The following is an 18,601-nucleotide window of genomic DNA, read 5'->3' on the forward strand; positions in this document are numbered from 1 at the left end:
ACACACACACACACACACACACACACACACACACACACACACACACACAAAATACAAAGATCTTGCAGTAGGGCCTGTGCAGTGCTCCCAGTAGAAAAACACATAAAATACACAAAATGAACAAAATGAACACACATACACCCCCACCTGCCCTGGTTCAGGACTGCAATGCCTGTTTATATGGCTCATGGTCATTAAAATTTGAAAGACACTAAAAAGAAGTTCATTTTAATATAGTTTTAGGTTATCCTAAGAGTGTTAGGTTTCTACAAGATGTGGGGATTTAATTCTCTTACAGTAAGCTGAAATCTCTTAAATAAATCTAATTTAAGAAATATAGAGATCAATTTGACCCAGCTAGTGCTAAAGGGCAAGGTAGAATATAACACTTCTGAGTCTTAACAGAGTGAACATTACAGATCCCTGCAAAAACAAATTGCTATCACAAAGGATGCTCACCCGGGATAGATTCTGCGACTAAGTGGCACTCACCATACTCTACTGCAGATTTGAGCAGTGCTTCAGCATGCGTAGAGCCAAAGGCATTTCGAACAAATCTTCTCCTTCGACGAAGATCATCCTCCCAGTAATCCAGGCGCCAGAAATCATGCAATTGACTAGATGTGGGAAATAAATGATATTAAATGTTAGTAACAAAAGTCAAAACTAAAAATTTATTTGTTCCCAAAATGTAAAATGTTATTTCATTAGTATCTGTAACATTAGGAGCACTGTGTTTGTATGAGTATTTCTATTTAAATCAGACAGAAGTTAAAATAGCTGTATTCTCTTATATTGTATATGTTTGGCTCTTTTCTTTTTTACATAAAAGATTGATCATGGTGAGTTTAGTAACAAACAAAATATCAAATTGCAAGCACTGATGGCAGTTTTCTTTCTTATACAGTTTATTACAAGGTTGTAAATCACAGAGTAGATCTTACTACAAATAGTCTGCAATTTAATGACTGTGGCTTAGTAGACTGAATTAAGAAGAATAAAATATTGCTCATGTGGATTTGGTGGAGAAATGATTAAAATAATGTGCTGAAATATTCATTGAAGTAACTCCCTGCTGCCCACAGCAACCTGAGAAAAGTGCAATTTTATCCATTATTAATAATACCAAATTAGTTGCAAAAATTTCCAGTATGTGGTAATTGTCTTTGTAAATTATTATTCTAATGTTAACAGTTCTCAAATGATTTTACAGCTTTCATCTAATATAAACCATTAACAACTATGCTTATCACTGGATAACATTGTCTTCTACACGCTGAACCATTATTAAAACCCACAGTGCATTTCAGAAACTACTGAAACACGCTTGTTATGTGTCCAATGCAGTGATTTTTTGATGGAACCTGGCTTTCAATTTAACCCAATAAACACTGGTGATAATACCTCAGCTTAAAAAGTTAGGTTTTCTGTTCATACAATGTAGTCTAATATAGTGAAAACAAATGATACTGTAACTTTTGTGAGCAGCCCTATTCATAAAAACATGCAGAAAGCTTTCCTAGCAGATTTTATACACTTTTATGTCTCACTGCAGGAGAACACAGCAGGGGCTACTTTTGTTTTGCTTATGACTTGCATCTCTAATACCATGTCTGGGATAAATATACTTTCAACAAGGAGTCAATGGATTAATTTCAACTTCAGACCATCTATACCTTGTGGCTAGAGAGATAGCTTAGAGGTTTAGAGCACTTGATGTCTATAATTCCAGTTTCCGAGTAGTCACTGTTCTATCGACATTAAGAGACACCATGACTAACACAACTCTTTCAAAGGAAAGCATTTAATTGGGAGCTTGCATAAAGTTTCAGAGGCATAATCCATTACCATCATGGTGGGGTACATGGCAGCAAGTGAGTAGATGCTGAAGTAGTAGCCAGGCTACGTCATAGGCAGAAAGGGAGACAGCAACACAAGGCCTGACATGGGCTTCTGAACCTCAAATCCCACCCCTGGTGACACACTTCCAACTTCAAAAGTACCCTTTGTCTTTCATGGTTTCAATAATATTTAAAAGTCCAAAGCTTCTTCTGAGACTCATGACAGTTTCTAATGACTGTCAGCTGCTGTAAAATCAAAATAAAAAGGCAAAGTATATGCTTCAACATATAATGGTACAGAATATACATTACCATTCCAAAAGGGAGGAGAGGAAGCATAGTGAGAAAATACTGGACCAAAGCAAGACCAAAAACCATCCGGTCAAGCTCCAAACTCTACTTTCCCATGTCTGATGCCAAACACCAAATCTTCAGATCTCCAACTCCTTCCAGTTTTGTTGACTGAAATACACTTCCTTTTTTGGGCTGGTTCCACTCGCTGTTAGGAAGATTTCTTCAACAGGTATCCTGTGACTTGGATATCTCCAATATCCTCGGGTCTCTATAGCAATCCAGGCTTCACTTTCACAGCATCACATAGTGGTCTCACAGAGCCTCCATGCAAGGATCCCTCTACCCCACGCCTGGCCTCAGCAGCTTTCCTTAGTCACAGAGGGAGATTCCATAACTGCTTTCTTGTATCCTTGACCCTAAAGTTGAAACCAAGCGGCAGAAGCCCCCAAGCTCTGCTGCTTGATAGGGCTAGAACTTGGCCTTTTGTTCAGATACATTTGCATCAGCTTTCTGCTGGTAGTGGTTTCCTTCATAGCTTAAACTTTTCTTTAACTCCTTTTGACAAGTTGGAAGTTTAGCTGGGTGAAGTCTTGCCCCAAGGTCACCACTCCCTTTACTCCATTCCAACAGGCTTTTCTTTAAACTTTTTATCTCCTTGAGTATTGGAATTAGCTCCACTATATTTCCTGATGTTCATCCTCTGCTCAAACTACATTTTGCATTTTTCCTTGCTCAGCTTGCTCCTTATAATGATGCAACACAGACAATATTAGGCTGTCTTGAACCTACTCTGCCAATACCATTAACCCTCAACTCTTCAATCTAGCCTCAGGAACATTTTTAGGGCAAGGACAAAAAACAGTCCCATACTTTGTCAAACTCACAAGAATGGTCTCAGTCACTTACTAATACTGTTTCTTTCTGAAACTCCCTGAGCTGGCCTTTAGCAGCTCAGGGAACTGTTTTCAATGTTCTGCTAGGATGGCCTAGTAAGCTCTGTCTAATGTGAACTACTGCTTTTCTAGTCCAAAGTCCCAAAGTCTTCCATATCCCTCCATATAACAACATGGTCAGGCCTGCTGCAGAAATCCCACTCTTGGTACCAACTTCTGTCTTAGTCACTCTTCTACTGGTGTGAAGACACACCATGACCAAAGCAACTCTAATTTAAAAAAAAAATTAATTGGAAGCTTGCATAGAGTTTCAATTTCATTTAGTTTTTGTTTTTTTCTTTTTGGTGTTTGAGTTTCTTTAAAGGAGTGGGTTACTCTCATAAACTAGACTGAAGACTGAATTTACGTGATAAAGCAAAAATGTTGGATATTTAGCACTAAAAATTATTCAAGAGATAAGATAAAAGATTAGAGTCAAAACAAAGAGATACTTTATTAAATATATACATGATTACCTGGCCTTCCACTTGTGTGAAAAACATGGTAATTAAGATTATCAAGTATCAGACATAGCATTACCTGAAGACCCAGCTATACTACTCCTGGGCATATACCCAGAAGATGCTCTAACATATAACAAGGACATATGCTTCACTATATTCATAGCAGCCTTATTTATAATAGTCAGAAGCTGGAAAGAACCCAGATGTCCTTCAACAGAGGAATGGATACAGAAAATGTGGTATATTTACACAATGGAGTATTACTCAGCTATTAAAAACAATGAATTCAAGAAATTCTTAGGTAAATGGGTGGAACTAGAAAATACCATCCTGAGTGAGGTAACCCAATCACAAAAGAACACACATGGTATTCACTCACTGATAATTGGATATTAGCCCAGAAGCTTGAAATACCCAAGATTCAACTCACAGACCACATAAAGCTCATGAAGAAGGAAGACCAAGTGTGGGTGCTTCGGTCCTTATTAGAAGGAGTAACAAAATACTCAAGGGAGCAAATATGGAGACAAAGTGTGGGACAAAAACTGAAGGAGGGGCCGTCTAGAGACCATTCCATCTGGGTATCCATCCCATGTGCAGTCACCAAAGGTAGATGCTGATGTGGATGTCAGGAAGTGCATACTGACAGGAGCCTGATATAGCTGTGTCCTTAGATGTCTGCCAGGGTTTGATATATTCAGAGTCAGATGCTCACAGCTAACCATTGAACTGATCAAGGGGTTCCCAATGGAGGAGTTAGAGAGAAGACTGAAGGAGCTGAAAGGGTTTGCGGCCCCATTAGGAGAGCAACAATATCAACCAACCAGAGCTCCCAGGGTCTAAACCACCAGCCTGGGATCACTTAGGGAGGGATCCATGGCTTCAGCTGTATATGTAGGGGAGGATGGTCCTGTTGGGCATAGGTGGGAAAGGAGATCCTTGGTCCTTGGTGGGAGAATTCGAGGGTGGGGAGGTGGGAGTGGGGGGGGTAGGTAGGGGCACATCCGGAGAGAAGCAGGAGGAGGGGCGATGGGATAGGGGGTTCCTGGGTAGGTGGGGGGAATGGGGTAAGGGGATAACATCTGAAATGTAAATAAAATATCCAATAAAAAATACAAAAATAAAGATTATCAAGTATCATGGTAATCATGATTATCAAGAATTCTGTGTAAGCCATCTAATCCTGCCCAGATCAAACAAAAACATGTATCTGACAGATTGGTAATCAAAAATTATCTTCACTTGAAGAGGTACAAATTATATAATGTATTTTTATGAAATTCATGTCTTGATATGGGGAATATATGCCAATAAAAGATTGCATATTAAAAAATGGAACATGCATGGCAAATGGAAGGAACTTGAGAATATCATCCAGAGTGAGGTAAACCAGTCCCCAAAGGACATGCATGGTATGTACTCGCTTATACGTGGATATTAGTCATAAAGTACAGGATACCTGTGCTACATTCCACAAACCCAAAGAAGGTAAACAACAATGACAGTACAAGCAAGGATGTGTGACTCTCACTTAGAAGGGAGAGGAAAATGGTCACAAGAGGCAGATTAGGGAACTGGGTGAGAGGGGGCATGGGGAGGGAAATGGGGTTGAGGGTTCAGGATTAGGTATGGGGAGGAACAGGAGAGATGGCCAGCGGGCCATGATAATGAATGGAAGTCTGCAACTGACTTTGGAGTGGGGAGGTGGGGAGGTGGGGGATATCTCCAGGACATGAGAGACCTGGGATAAGGGAGCCACCCAAGAATCAATGGGGTAACCTTAGTTGCAACTCACAGCATGGGGATATGGAAACTGAAGAGGCTACCTCCTGTAGCCAGACAGGAACCCCAGTGAAACAATAGGGACACCAACCCATCCACAAAACTTTCAACCCAAAACTTATCCTGTTTACAAGGAATGAAGGAATGGGGGATGGAGCAGAGACTGAGGGAATGGTCAACTAAATACTGTCCGAACTTGAGACCCATCCCATGGGCAAGCACCAATCCCTGACACTATTAATGATATTCTGTTATGCTTGCAGACAAGAGTCTAGCATGCCTGTCCTGTGAGAGGCTCTATCCAGTTGCCAACTCAGACAAATGCAGAGAGAGACTCAGAGTGAAATAGTGGATGGAGCTTGGGGACTCCTATAAACAAATAGGGAAAAGAATTGAGCGTGCTGAAAGGGTATGAACTCCACAGGAAGACCAACAGAGTCAACTAACCTGGATCCTTGGGGCTCTTAAGAGACTGAACCACCAACCAAAGAGCATTGCTGGACCTAGGTCTCCCTATACGTATGTAGCTTGGTCTTCATGTTGGTTCCAAACAACTGGAGCAGGGGCTATCCCAAAAGCTGCTGCCTGTATGTGGGATATGTTCTAGCTGGGCTGCCTAGTCTGGCTTCAGTTGAAGAGGATGTGCGAAACCTTGCAGAGAATTGATGTGTCAGAGTTTGGGGATACACAGGGACCCCCATATGCTCAGAGGAGAAGGGGAGGGGGTATAAGGGCAGGGGGTGTGAAGGGGGCAGTGAGCAGAATGTAAAGTGAATAAATAAAAAGAAGTGACCAGCATAATTGAGACAAACAAAAGAAAACAACAACAACAACAACAACAAAACCCTAAACCAAACAACAAAACCAAAAAACTGGAGTGTGCATCATTTGTCAGCTGGTCTTTCCTTCCTTCCTTCCTTCCCTCCCTCCCTCCCTCCCTCCCTCCCTCCCTTCCTTCATTTCTGGTAGTATCTAAGGATTAAAGCCAGGGCTTTGCATATGCTAGGCAAGTGCTCTATTACTGAGCTATATCCCAAGCCCTAAACTATACACTTCAGTATTGTATAATGGTAACTTGAGTACCTGAACTATATAAATTAAATGGATACTATATTCTTTAAACTTACTATTTAGATAAACATGTCGTAGTTTTCTCCTTTTGGGTACACTACAGAGTGTATTTCTCCCAGCCACTTTTGTTATGTAGCTCAAGTTTGCTTGACTTTGTAGCAATCCTTCACCTCAGTGTGTCCAAAGCTGGAAGACAGTTTGCCAACATGCCTAACTCATACGAACATAGAAAAGCATGCTGATGTGACTTCTTGGCCAGTTACTTGTGACCATCAGCAAGTCACTTCCAGACAAGAATCCCTGAGACAATAGATGGAGTGCCATGACCCTTTCTCTCCACATGCCATCTTGTATTTAAGATGTTAAGAGTGGCTTCTGTGAGCAGAGCCTTTCTGAGGGCCTTTGCTGGACATGGGTGCAAATCCCTGAAATGCTCAGGTTGTTTGTCACCTCAGTATAATCCAATAGTTGTTAGAACAGTAATTGCATCAGGCCAATGAGCAGGACTCTAATCACTACATATGCTAGATTATTTAGTCCTCATCAACTCCAAATGAGAAATGCACCAATATGGCCCAACCCTCTAAGAAAGGAAACAGAGGCCAGGAGGGGTTGATGTTCTCCAGATCAAGCAACCACTTAGTGGTAGAGCAAGTCTCTGTGTGGTGGTAGTCTGATATCCTAGCTACACTCACTGCAAAGGCAATTGAGAAAATGAATTCTCCTGAGGATAAGACATTGTAGGCAGCTGTTTCCTGCCTCCTTCTAAGCATAGACAACCACCCGGGATGAACACCGGTAAACCTGGGAGAGGCACAGTGAACTTTGAAAACTCATGTTAATGCCATCTAGTAACTTTTAGGAGAGATATATTTATCTTTTAAAAACCCTTTTATTAGCATGTTATTCACACTCACCCCGTAAGATGGATCTTATTTCTACTACCAATGTGAAGGAGAGGCACGTTAGGAGGAGGAAAAATCACTTAAGAGAAAAATCTTTATATCTTCCTTAAAATAGTTATTTCAAAGGCCTCAGGACATATGTTTGCCAAAAGGCCTTTGTAGAGTCTGGGTGTTGATATGTTTGAGTTTTTAATTTGCTTTTAATTTTCCTTTTGTTTTCCTCAGAGAAGTCAGGTATTTGTGTTTTTTGTTTTTGTTTTTTTTGTGTGCTTTTTTGAGACAGGGTTTTTCTGTGTATCCATGGATGTCCTGGAACTCAATTTGTAGACCAGGCTGGCCTATCATAGGGTGGCCTAAGGAAGGAGTCCCTCAAGATGCCAGTAACACAACAGGGGGGCTGAAAGCTCCATTCATCCACATGACACTCTTTCGTATTTCCTTTCTGACCTTTCCATATTTCACAACAGCTCTGGGCTGCTATTTTCACAGTTGAGTTTGTATTTGAAATCCTCCAGATTCATGTTTTGCATCAGGACCATTTTGGTTAGTGTTCAATAATCACACAAACTGGTATTTTTACAAAGCAATGTGCAAATAAAGATGTCATGCATAACATAGTAACAAAGAAGCATAAGACACTAGCTAGCATACATCTAATTTTGTCCATAAGACATACACATTCCCCATAAGAAAACAAAAGAATATTGTTTTTAGAACTTAGAAAAGGATTGGGCCTCTAAGACAGTTCCTAAAGATGAAACTCTTCTCCCCCTCCTTTTTCTATTTTGCTTGAGTTGGTTCTTTTCCAATTCAGATTTCAAGTGTATTGGTGTATGCCTACCATGCAACCATTAGCCCTATGTAAAAATCTCAATGTATTAGTCTCCTTTCATTACTATAGAAAGTTGGTGATATCATACAGAATATAAATACTAGCAATTTTAGGTAAGCTCTTAACTGTTGACTTGCACATCAAAAACCGAAGCGAAAGGTTGCTTGTGATTGTTCCTACCAAACCACTGCTATTGTCCTTGTCCTTGCTCACAGGCGCTAGTCCACTCTCACCCCAATCTTCATTAATGAAAGCACCATTACATACAATTATACGCAATAATGCAATCAAGTCATATGAACAAGCACTTTGGCAAATTCATATACATAACTCTATATAAGGGCTTTGTAGTAAAATACAACAGATTCTTAATGACTGAGTACAGGCTTTGAACTTTAAATCTTCCTGCCTGAACCTCCTGAAGAGCTGAAGTCACAGGCCTGCCGCTCTAGCCTAGCCTAAACAGTATTTCTTTTAAGCATTTGAAATCTGCATTATCTCTACAGATGAAGTCTTCACCTACTATAAACAGACTAATTTCACTTTTCTATGGTTTTCGAGTATTATAATAATAGGGAAGCCATATGTTACTCTTTTAAAATATTTCAGTATTCCATGACCCCACCCAATCTGAGGCAGGGCTCACTTTGTAGTTCAGGATAGCCTATGAATCACTATGTGGCTGAGGCTAGTCCTGATCTCCTGGCAATCTTTCTATCTTTGCTTCCCAAGTGTTGGGATTACAGCTGTGAACCATCCTGCTGGGATTGAGATGTTTTGTCTATTATTTATTATTATTATTTATTATTATCTATTATTATTTATTGTTTGTTTGTTTTTTGAGACAGGGTTCTCTGTCCTAGAACTCACTCTGTAGACCAGGCTGGCCACAAACTCACCTAGATTTGCCTGCCTCTGCCTCACAAGTGCTGGGATTAAGGGTATGCACCACCACAGCCTAGAGTTTTGTCATTTTTTTATTTACATACACTTGATAAAGTGTCTATATTAAATATAATCTGTATAATACAGCACAGCAGTGTATAAATGCTATTATATATATAATAGTATATACACATTATTTATGCAGTACAGCATACAAACCTCACACACTGTTTTAAAGACAAGGCATATCATTATGTCAGAAGGCAGCTGAACAAGTATGAAGGGGCTTATGGAGTGTTCTATCCGACTTTGATTCATTATCGTTCTGAATCACTCCTTTCCTGCTCTGTGTGTTAGTGAAGCTGGCTCTGTAACTACATCTCCAGTCTTTTTCAGTGTACAAGAAGGAAGTAAACAACAAAGACGAGAAGTCTGGCAGAGCCTCTAGAAAGCTGGAATGGCAGCTGAAGCCTCTGGTACATGCTGGGTGGTCAGTTTAAGGAACCACTACTCCTGCTAACTTTACACACTTGTTTAGCAATAACAGCAACCAAATAACACTATGTATGTTGATAGTATGATTCAGAAAAAGTAAGAGATAATGCAGATTTGAAATGCTTCAAAGAAATACTATTTAGGTTAGGCCTAATGGGGCAGACCTGTGGGTCCAGCTATTCAGGAGGTTCAGGAGGAAGATTTAAAGTTCAAAGCCTGTACTACAAAGAGTAACCCAGTTGGGGGGGCAGGGAGGGAGGGGCTACCACCACAAAATAGCCAGCAGAAATTATAAACATTTAAATAAAAGTAATATTTTCTTTATCACTTTGATAAAAACAGACTAATTTTCAAACAAACAAAATAACAACAAAAACAAAACCAACTAACCAACCAAAATCTTCTGAAGGCTTATTATTCACAGGATGCTATTAGGCAAGGAAGCCGACCAGTAATCATTTATTTTCAGGATATCCAAAATCACTAGCATAGCTTCTCTAGTATCTCAGAGCACAAGAAAGGGCTTTTCTGAACTTAAGCCTCTTCCTAGCACAGGCATTTCTGACAGACGACATGGTCCCTTCTCTGTACAGACATCAATTCTCTAAATGTTCTCTTGTATTTCTGCATATACTGAAATTCTGCTAGTTACAAATTCAGGGAACTCTAATCCACTGATTTTAGCCGCCCCCCCCCCAGATCTTATATCGTCCATGTAGATGTCTCTAAATGAATTGAAATATTAAAAAAAAACCCTGTTAGGCCCATGTTTTTCATTTATGCGGGAACTAACTGGGCATCAACTGTTTTAATTTTTTATAGCAAAGATATTAACAGTGAAAAGTAACACACACATATATGTGTGGCTTACAATAAAAAGCACAGAAAGGCCAAAGGTCAGGTCACATATTAGAGAACATGACACCCCTAAGCCACCAAAACCTACCACATGAAAGAACAGAGATGGAATAATAAAATGAGTATCCTCAGCCAGGAGTGGAGCCACGTACAAAACAGAGCACTCTATCTGTGTACTCTTTCCTTTGCAGAACCCAATAAACTGCCATTATATTCCTTCTAAATGGTTCCATTACTAGGATTCTATAACAACAGCCTAATCTCTTGATAATTATAATAAATGCTTGTAATCAAAGTAGGGACCATTTAGAAACGGAAGGAGAAAAGCTGTTTTCTATCAAACTCACTATAGCTCTATGACCTCTGAAGCATTCAGCTACAGTGCAGCGTTCCATCTAATTTTGCTCAAATAAATATTTAAGAAAACCCCAGCTCAATAAGACTTTGACCGGAGGCATTTTAGCATAACTTTTTGTTTCATTTAAAAAATATGTTAACAATTAAACTAAAGAGGTATGTTTACTTTAGTGCACACATTTCTAGAATTTAAGTGATAAATGACTTGATCAGAGACAGTATTTCCTCAGGGAGCAAACATAATAGTTACTTTAGAAAATGACAGCGTGGTGATGAGCTACCCTCCCAAGGTGGCGTTAAGGAAGTATCATTTTCCTGGAGCACAGCACAGCTCAATGCACAAGTTGAGTCTGGGCATTCTTGATAAGCAGTGCTAGGTCATGGAAGTAATTTAAGGCTGGTAACGTGACAGGAAATGACTACATAGGATCAGGGTGGCTTTCATCTGTATGGATCTCACTGGTTAGCCGTGAACAGCAAGAAGCCAGCTGTGATGACGGTAGGAAGAAACTATCGACTGGGGCTACATTCAAGAGAGAACTGTTCCAGTCTTGTTTTTAAATTAGTGATTTTTAATAAGACTTAGCAAAAAATGATCCTAAAGGAGTCTAAATGTTCATTCATATCTCTATATAGGGTTTCAACCAACTGTCAAAAGTGATGGATCTGATTTACAATCAAATAAAACTTTTGTGCTCAGTTGTGGAAATAAGCAGAATTATGAGGAGAAAACTAACAAAGAGAAGGAAAATATAAAATACATTGCCTTCGAGGCAGAGGCAGCTATGCTTTACATGGTATTCCCAGAGGCTCTGAGGGAGCTTGTAACAGCACACTGAAAAGCAGGACCCTTTGTGAAAACTTGTACATTTATTTAACTAAGTACAATCTCTGAAAATGACCTTTATCCAACCGTTCACCATGGTCTTACAATGATCTAAAATGACTGCCAGACACCCTTTAAATAGCATTACTTAAATAAAAGTCATTCCCAGGGGGCAGTATTAAAGCAGGGGCACGAAGGACAGATCTTTGCCTCACAGACTTAAGGAAAGCTGGTAACACACTCGGCCTCCTTAAGAGTAAGAGTGACCGACCAGCAATATTTTAGTCTTTTGGAATGGCTAGGGACAGCATGATTTTTACATTCTCCGGGGCTTATTGGCTGCTTGATGGAAATAACTGTTAAAGGGAAAGAACTTACAAAATAGAAATGCTGCTTAAGACTTAAAATTCTATAAAGAGTTTTAAGCAGTAGTTTTCTCAAAATAAGTGTTACCTAAATAAAATGTTTTGTATTTACAACATGTAGTCATTTTGTAAACTTAATAGGTTAATAAATCACTTCCCCACTGCAAACCATGTCTACATTCCCTCTTTTGATTTACATCCAGTACAAAATTTCCGAGTGACCAGGAGTGACCAGGAGTGACCAGGAGTGACCAGGAGTGACCAGGCAGGAAAAGCATGGACTAGAACAACTGAGAAAGGGTCAAAAGCAGCATACTATGGTGTCTTTTAATTCATTCATTATTTTAAAAGATGCTTCTGTTTCAGTGAGCCAACAACGTAGGTCATACTCTTGGGGACATGGATTTTTTCCCTAGTAAGAGGATGATTAGTCCAGTAAATTACAGCTTTCGGAAGAAGAAGACTGTTATATCTCTGTGCTAAAAAAAGGGGAAGGGAATAGGAGGTTCATTTCACCACAAGGTAATTACGTGGGGCCAGTGTGTTACCATTTATCATGGCTGAAAGATGACACTCACTGTTAACCAAGGGAAGCTGCTGCTCAGAGCCTCACATCTAGATCAATACACCATGATTTTTTTTTTCCTGGCAAAAAAAGTAATTATACAACAGAAACTTCCCAATCGATACCTTCCCAGGCTAACACAGATTCTACTATAGAGACATGAGGATATGTCAGCCATCACCTAAGTCCACCCAATTAAATACAAATTAAGCTTGTTTTTTCGTGATGTTAGTCATATTTTCCAGTGTTATTTTAAATACTATTGTTTCCAGATAAGTAAGAGAGTGCCATTGGCTTATGCTTATTTTTTATGATAATAAAACATGACAGGTTTCTCTGGACTATATAGTAAGTAAGGTATGAGGGTGGCTATTGATCAACTAAGGACTCTTGTTTTTAAGAAATGACAATTCATGTGAAAACCTGCCCATATTGAACACGACAGTGAGCACTGCAGGAGCAGGTAGCAACTGTCCAGTCAGGACTCTGACATTCTTTATCGTCTAAGATCTACAAATAGAATGTTGAATGTTTTGAAATATACATTTTAATTTTTCAATATAAAAACCTATCTTTAGACAGGACATTAGAAAATGTGCAGTTATACATAGGCATTATGTATATACATATATACACGCATACGCACATATGGATAAAAACAGATGTTAAAGTCATCTAAGAGTCCATCAAATTGTCAATTTGACAACTGCTTTCTCTGAGATAGAGTTTAGTCTTATAAACCAATCTAATATATCAGAAAAGGTTAAAGGGCAAGAAAAAATCACTACTTCAGTGAAAAAAATTTTGGCATCCAATTTTCAAGCTGATTTATCAGTGGAAAGCTAAAATGGATAGGCTGCCATTACTGGGGAGCAGCCTGTCTAAGAAAGCTGTTACAAAGCCTCCCATTTTGATTTAGCCACATTAATCAATATAAACCTATACTGTTTCAATTTTTAAAACATTGATCTGCTGTAAGCTTAGTTCAGCCACATCTATCAACAATCATAAAATACTCTATTTATTTTTAAATACTGGCACAGAAATAAAATGATAAAACAAAATTCAGGCTTATTTGTCATAATGGTTCATAACTGCTACAAAATAATAGTTTAATCTAGTTAACTAAGAAACTGAGTAACTATTTTCATATGCCAGGAAATTAATGCATGTTTTCACTCTGTTTGTCCCTCGTTTAATAATGAAAACACTTCCCAGTGGTTAAAAATAAAAGCAGAACACTGAAAGACTCTCAGACTGGGGGGGGGGGTGAAGATCTGAGGATCACGGAAGTCCTTTTTGGGGGGTTGGGGAGTTCCAGACAGGGTTTCTCAGTGTAGTTCTGGCTTTCCTGGAATCTGGTTTGAAGACCAGGCTGGCCTTGAACTCACAGAGATCAGCCTGCCTCTGTCTCTGCCTCCTGAGTGCTGTAACTGAAAGACTGCAGCATCACTGACAGCTTTTTTGCTTTTGTTTTTTTCCAAAGGAAGTTTTTTTTTAAAGTACATATCAAATTCACAATGTATGGATTAAATGGCTAATATAATAAGTGTTTTGCTTAAGTCATTCACAATGTTCTTGAAGATAAAGGTAGGAAAATATCAGGATGCTTTATCTCTAAAGTATATCAGTACATTACAAATGCTGTATTTGAAATGCTATTAAGGACCCAAAGGAAATGAAGACAGTTCTAATATGGCATAATCTTGCCTTGAAAATATATATGCAATTTATAGCATTCAATTTCATAATCTGCAGTGTCTATAAGTGTATTTTATATACCTATTCCTAAAGTATTCTCATTAAAATCTAGCACGTCAGTATTATATGATGCTATTACATTTACTGGGGAATTGTACAAAAAGTCAGATCAAACAATAGGAAATGAGACTGGAAAGTTGGGAGACACGTGTAAGTGAGAAAGAATGATGCTATTAACAGAGTCTCCCTTGCCATATGTACACGGTACTAACGAACCTTGTGTGAAGCCAGCTCAGTGAACACAACCAACATCAAAGAATAAAACAGTTCCTCCATATGTGCTAGGTAGAGAGAATCTAACTTTCCTTAGAACCTTTCAATGGCTGGCTGGTACCTGTTCCTTAGGACACACCTTGATAATGTGATGCATGCCGATAACGTGCAGTGATCGATCAGAACGAGCACTGCCCTCTCCTACAACACTTTCCTTTCCTTATGTGGACGAGCGCCTGCAACTTTAAGACGTATATGATAAACTCTAAACTTTGCCATCTGCCCATTCTGTGTAGCACTGAAATTTACTCCTTGCACCTCAATTTATTTTTTAAAGAAACACTAATTTTTAATGCTTAACCCAGAAATTTATCATTTATAATTTTTGTCCAGGTAGAAGTTAAATGCTTACACAAAGTAAACACAATGCTAAAAACTAATTATAAATTTACAACAAAAATTTTAATGTTTGTCTTTCAGAAAAATGAAAAGAAATCCTTAAGATAGGAGATACGTAAACTCTAAGTGATCTAATTTCCAAAGTCTAAATTTATAACCATGACTGACCATAAAACTTACTGAAGGTCTTACTATAGCAAAGACTCAAAAGAGGTCTACCTATCCAATGAACAAAAGTAACATCACTAGGAGAAGAAAGTGACACAATTTAGGATTTTAGACAGGGACAGGTGCCAAAAGTGTCATGGGACACTTCCAGGAAACAATGGTATTGATGAGGACAGTGGGTAAGACCCTGTTAATGGGCTTAGAGTCTCAGGGCTGTGAACTAGCCTAGCCCACAATGTCTCGAGCACGTCTAAACTGTGTTCTCCTACATACTGCTTTCCGACTAATGTGCTGTTGACTGTAAGTGTGTAGCATCACCAAGAGTTAATTAGCGAGGTACTAATCTCTGTCAGTATATTATAATCCTGTTTACTTTTCTTTCTAAATCCTGGCTTTTTCTTTGATTTCTTAGCTAGTGGATTCTTAAAGAGTGTGAGGTAGACCTACTAGGTCACATAATGCCTAATTAACTGATTCAGCAGTCTTCCTAATTGGCCAATTTTGATTTTTTTTAAACAAAACCCAATTCTGGGTTCCCCTAATATGAATAGTCTATTAATTCTAATTTCTCTAAATGAGTAAGTCACCAGTATTCACATTAGTATAGACTAAGACATATGTCCTATAAATATTAATCAATTTAATAGGTAAGCAGAAAACATTATTGGTATGAACCCGAACCCACTGGGCCAAAGGTAATGAAAAGCTAATGACATAAGAAAGTTCTGTGCTCTGAGTCTTGTTCACAGCAGAGTTAAATGGGCATTTTTGCTGGCAAAACTTAAAATTTGAAGTATTGTTTACAAAAGGAACTAAACTTCCTTTGCTACTTAAATTAACCATTTTCATTGCAATGTAGAACCTTATACATTTTTAGTGTTACAAATATAGACAATATTATTAAACAGATAAGAGAAATAATTACAATACTAAAATTAACTTGTTATAGCCTATCTCTTATAATCAGTCAATTAGAACAAATTCTGATTGTCATTATCTACTACTAGGATTTTGGAGAAATGACAAGAAAAGATAAATTTCAGGAATTCATTCATTTTACAATCATTAATTCACAATTTTCATGTGTAATAAATGCTATCTGAAAGACATTATTTTCTACCCCAAAGGTATTATGCTATGTAAAAGACAAATAGAACTATTTATCGGTCTTTTATTCACTTAGCATGTGTTCATCCTTTTAGCTTCCATGATAGAGGGCTGGGCATGGTGGCAGGCACCTGGAATCCAGCACTTGTGAGGCTGAGCCAGGAGGGTGGTGAGTTTAAAGGTTGTCTGAGTTATGTACTGGATCTTGTCTCCCACCTCCATGCACGTGCACACGCACATGCGTGCACACACAGACACACACACACACACACACACACGCACAAACATGACATATAAAAATATGTTCTGAATACAATGGTAATGAGTACAGCACAGTGATAAGGAAAAGGCAAAGATATTTCATCATTTCCAACGAAGCATACTGCCATTAGCCTCTAGCTTAAGGAAGCACAAAGCTAATAAGAAATTATGAGGAAAAGAGTCCACTGGATACAGGCAATGTGTCATCAGGATTTCAAAACTAATATGAATATTAGTTAAGCCAGAACTGCCCCTCACATTAATCACCCATAGTACTATGTGGCTTGTTTCTCTTTCTCTAGCACCCCATGACCTTGCTTGAAAATCCAGTATCATAGGAGAAGAATGCCTATTACCTCTGTCATGGTTGCAGAAATATTTGTTCTGCTTGAGTCCCCATCAATTTAATTTTACAACTGAAGAACAGTAAAACAAAGATGAACAACCCCCCAATTTTATAAATATAAGATAATACAAGTAAAATAATTAGCATACATACAGGGCAGGCTATTTTATGAAGGACTAGTATGTTTAAATTCTTTTTATTATGAACTTGCAATTCTGGTTTGGAAGTACCAGAGGCAGGTCATGACCTCTCAAGATGCGTTTCCTTATCTGTAAAATTGAGTTGCTACAGTACAGAGCCAGGCCTAATCGTTGGCTGGGCAATCAAGAGCCTCCTTGATTGAATTTCAGTCTTATCTTTTGTTATAACCATTCTCATACCCTAACCGGGTTAATTTAACATATCTTAAACATCCCTGATGTTTTAATCCTAGGTCATTCCTTGGAATTAGAAATCCGAACTGTTTCTTTACTAACCCTGCAGGCTAGTTAATAATAACTCATTCCAATAATAAGTCCTACTTTATAGTAATGTTATCATAACTGAGGACTGGCATGCTCTCATAGATTAGAGGACAGAAAGCTCCCTTGAGTTAGGAGTTACCTTCCAAAGATCAGTGGCCTGCTGCATCCTCCTGGGGACACTGACTGTTAACTAAACCACAGTTAGCTAACAGGACTCTGATAGAGGGTCTGCAAATAAGCCTTTGAGAAGAGTGTACAGTCTCAAAAGACAATGTACCTCAATCATCATCAGTCTTTGAGAATTAATGTCATACTCCTTTCCATTCAATTACTGCACCACCACCAGAAAAAAAGGTAAAGAAAACCATGTGTTATTTTTGATAAGTCATGAAAAAATTCTACACCTACTCAGTATAAAAACTTTTCAAAAGCTACATAAAATAAGACAGGAGTCATCCTTACTCTGATAAAGAAAATAAATTAAAAACCAAATGTAACAAAACCTCATAAAATAGCTATATTATGGTAAAATATCGAAACTTTTTGAGCTATCAGGACACAGAAAGAACCTCACTGTCACATTCCATGAAACAACACACTGAGATCTTACCACAGCAGAATTCCTAGTGCTAGCAATTTGGGGAAGGAGCCATGCTGCCAGTGTCTCAGGTAATACTGTGCTCATCTGAGTAGCCAAGAAAATGTCCAGTACTATGACCTATGAGTATTTGGCAGGATTACTGGATAAAGATATACATATGAAAACAACTACATTCTATTCATCGGTCTCAAACTCGTTCTTAAATGAAAAATACATACATAATTACTACAGCAAAAAATAACATCAAATCCCTAAAAGAAAATCTTATAAAAAGGTGTACAGTATCTTCTCATTGCAACCTACCTACCATCCCCAAGACAACTGAGAGACAACTTACATAAGCAGAGGCGTTTCATACACATACATTTGCATTCCATTTTTATAAAGCTGCCAATGCTCTTCAACATTTCATTCAATATTCAATAGAGTCAATGAAATTTCAACATTTTCCCCCAGAAGTGCAAAGGTCAAGACCAGTTGGATAAACACATGAAAACAACATCCCAATGATATTTGTCATAACACTTGAGATGGCTCCTAACCCTTGAACTCTGAACCTCCTTCAGATAATTTGAATAGGTTATAGACCATCAATCTGTTGTTCCAGACACCTATATAAATCCTTTTGTATACTCAATACATTAGTAACATTTTTTGCTATATGGTTAACAAAAATAGCTGTTTTAATTCCTTGTGTCAATGCTATTGCAGAAGCAGTGGTGTTAGCAGTTAATGAAATTAAAGCTGTTATACCAGCAATAATCAAGCCTGCTAACCTCTTGCTTCTGCTTAAAGCCTAACTCACTTCT

At 38.3% G+C, this 18,601-nt stretch overlaps 1 protein-coding gene across 1 annotated transcript in view; it reads right to left on the minus strand.

Annotated features, from left to right (window-relative positions):
- The window catches only part of Nbea (neurobeachin), a 513,393-nt gene that overhangs the window by 186,657 nt on the left and 308,135 nt on the right, over window positions 1–18,601 (minus strand). The window contains exon 38 of the mRNA XM_028763470.1: window positions 493–617. Coding sequence (XP_028619303.1) covers window positions 493–617 — 125 coding nt within the window. The remainder of the gene's footprint in view (window positions 1–492; window positions 618–18,601) is intronic.

Source organism: Grammomys surdaster, unplaced genomic scaffold (assembly GCF_004785775.1).
Source record: "Grammomys surdaster isolate TR1022 unplaced genomic scaffold, NIH_TR_1.0 139, whole genome shotgun sequence".
Lineage (NCBI taxonomy): Eukaryota > Metazoa > Chordata > Mammalia > Rodentia > Muridae > Grammomys > Grammomys surdaster.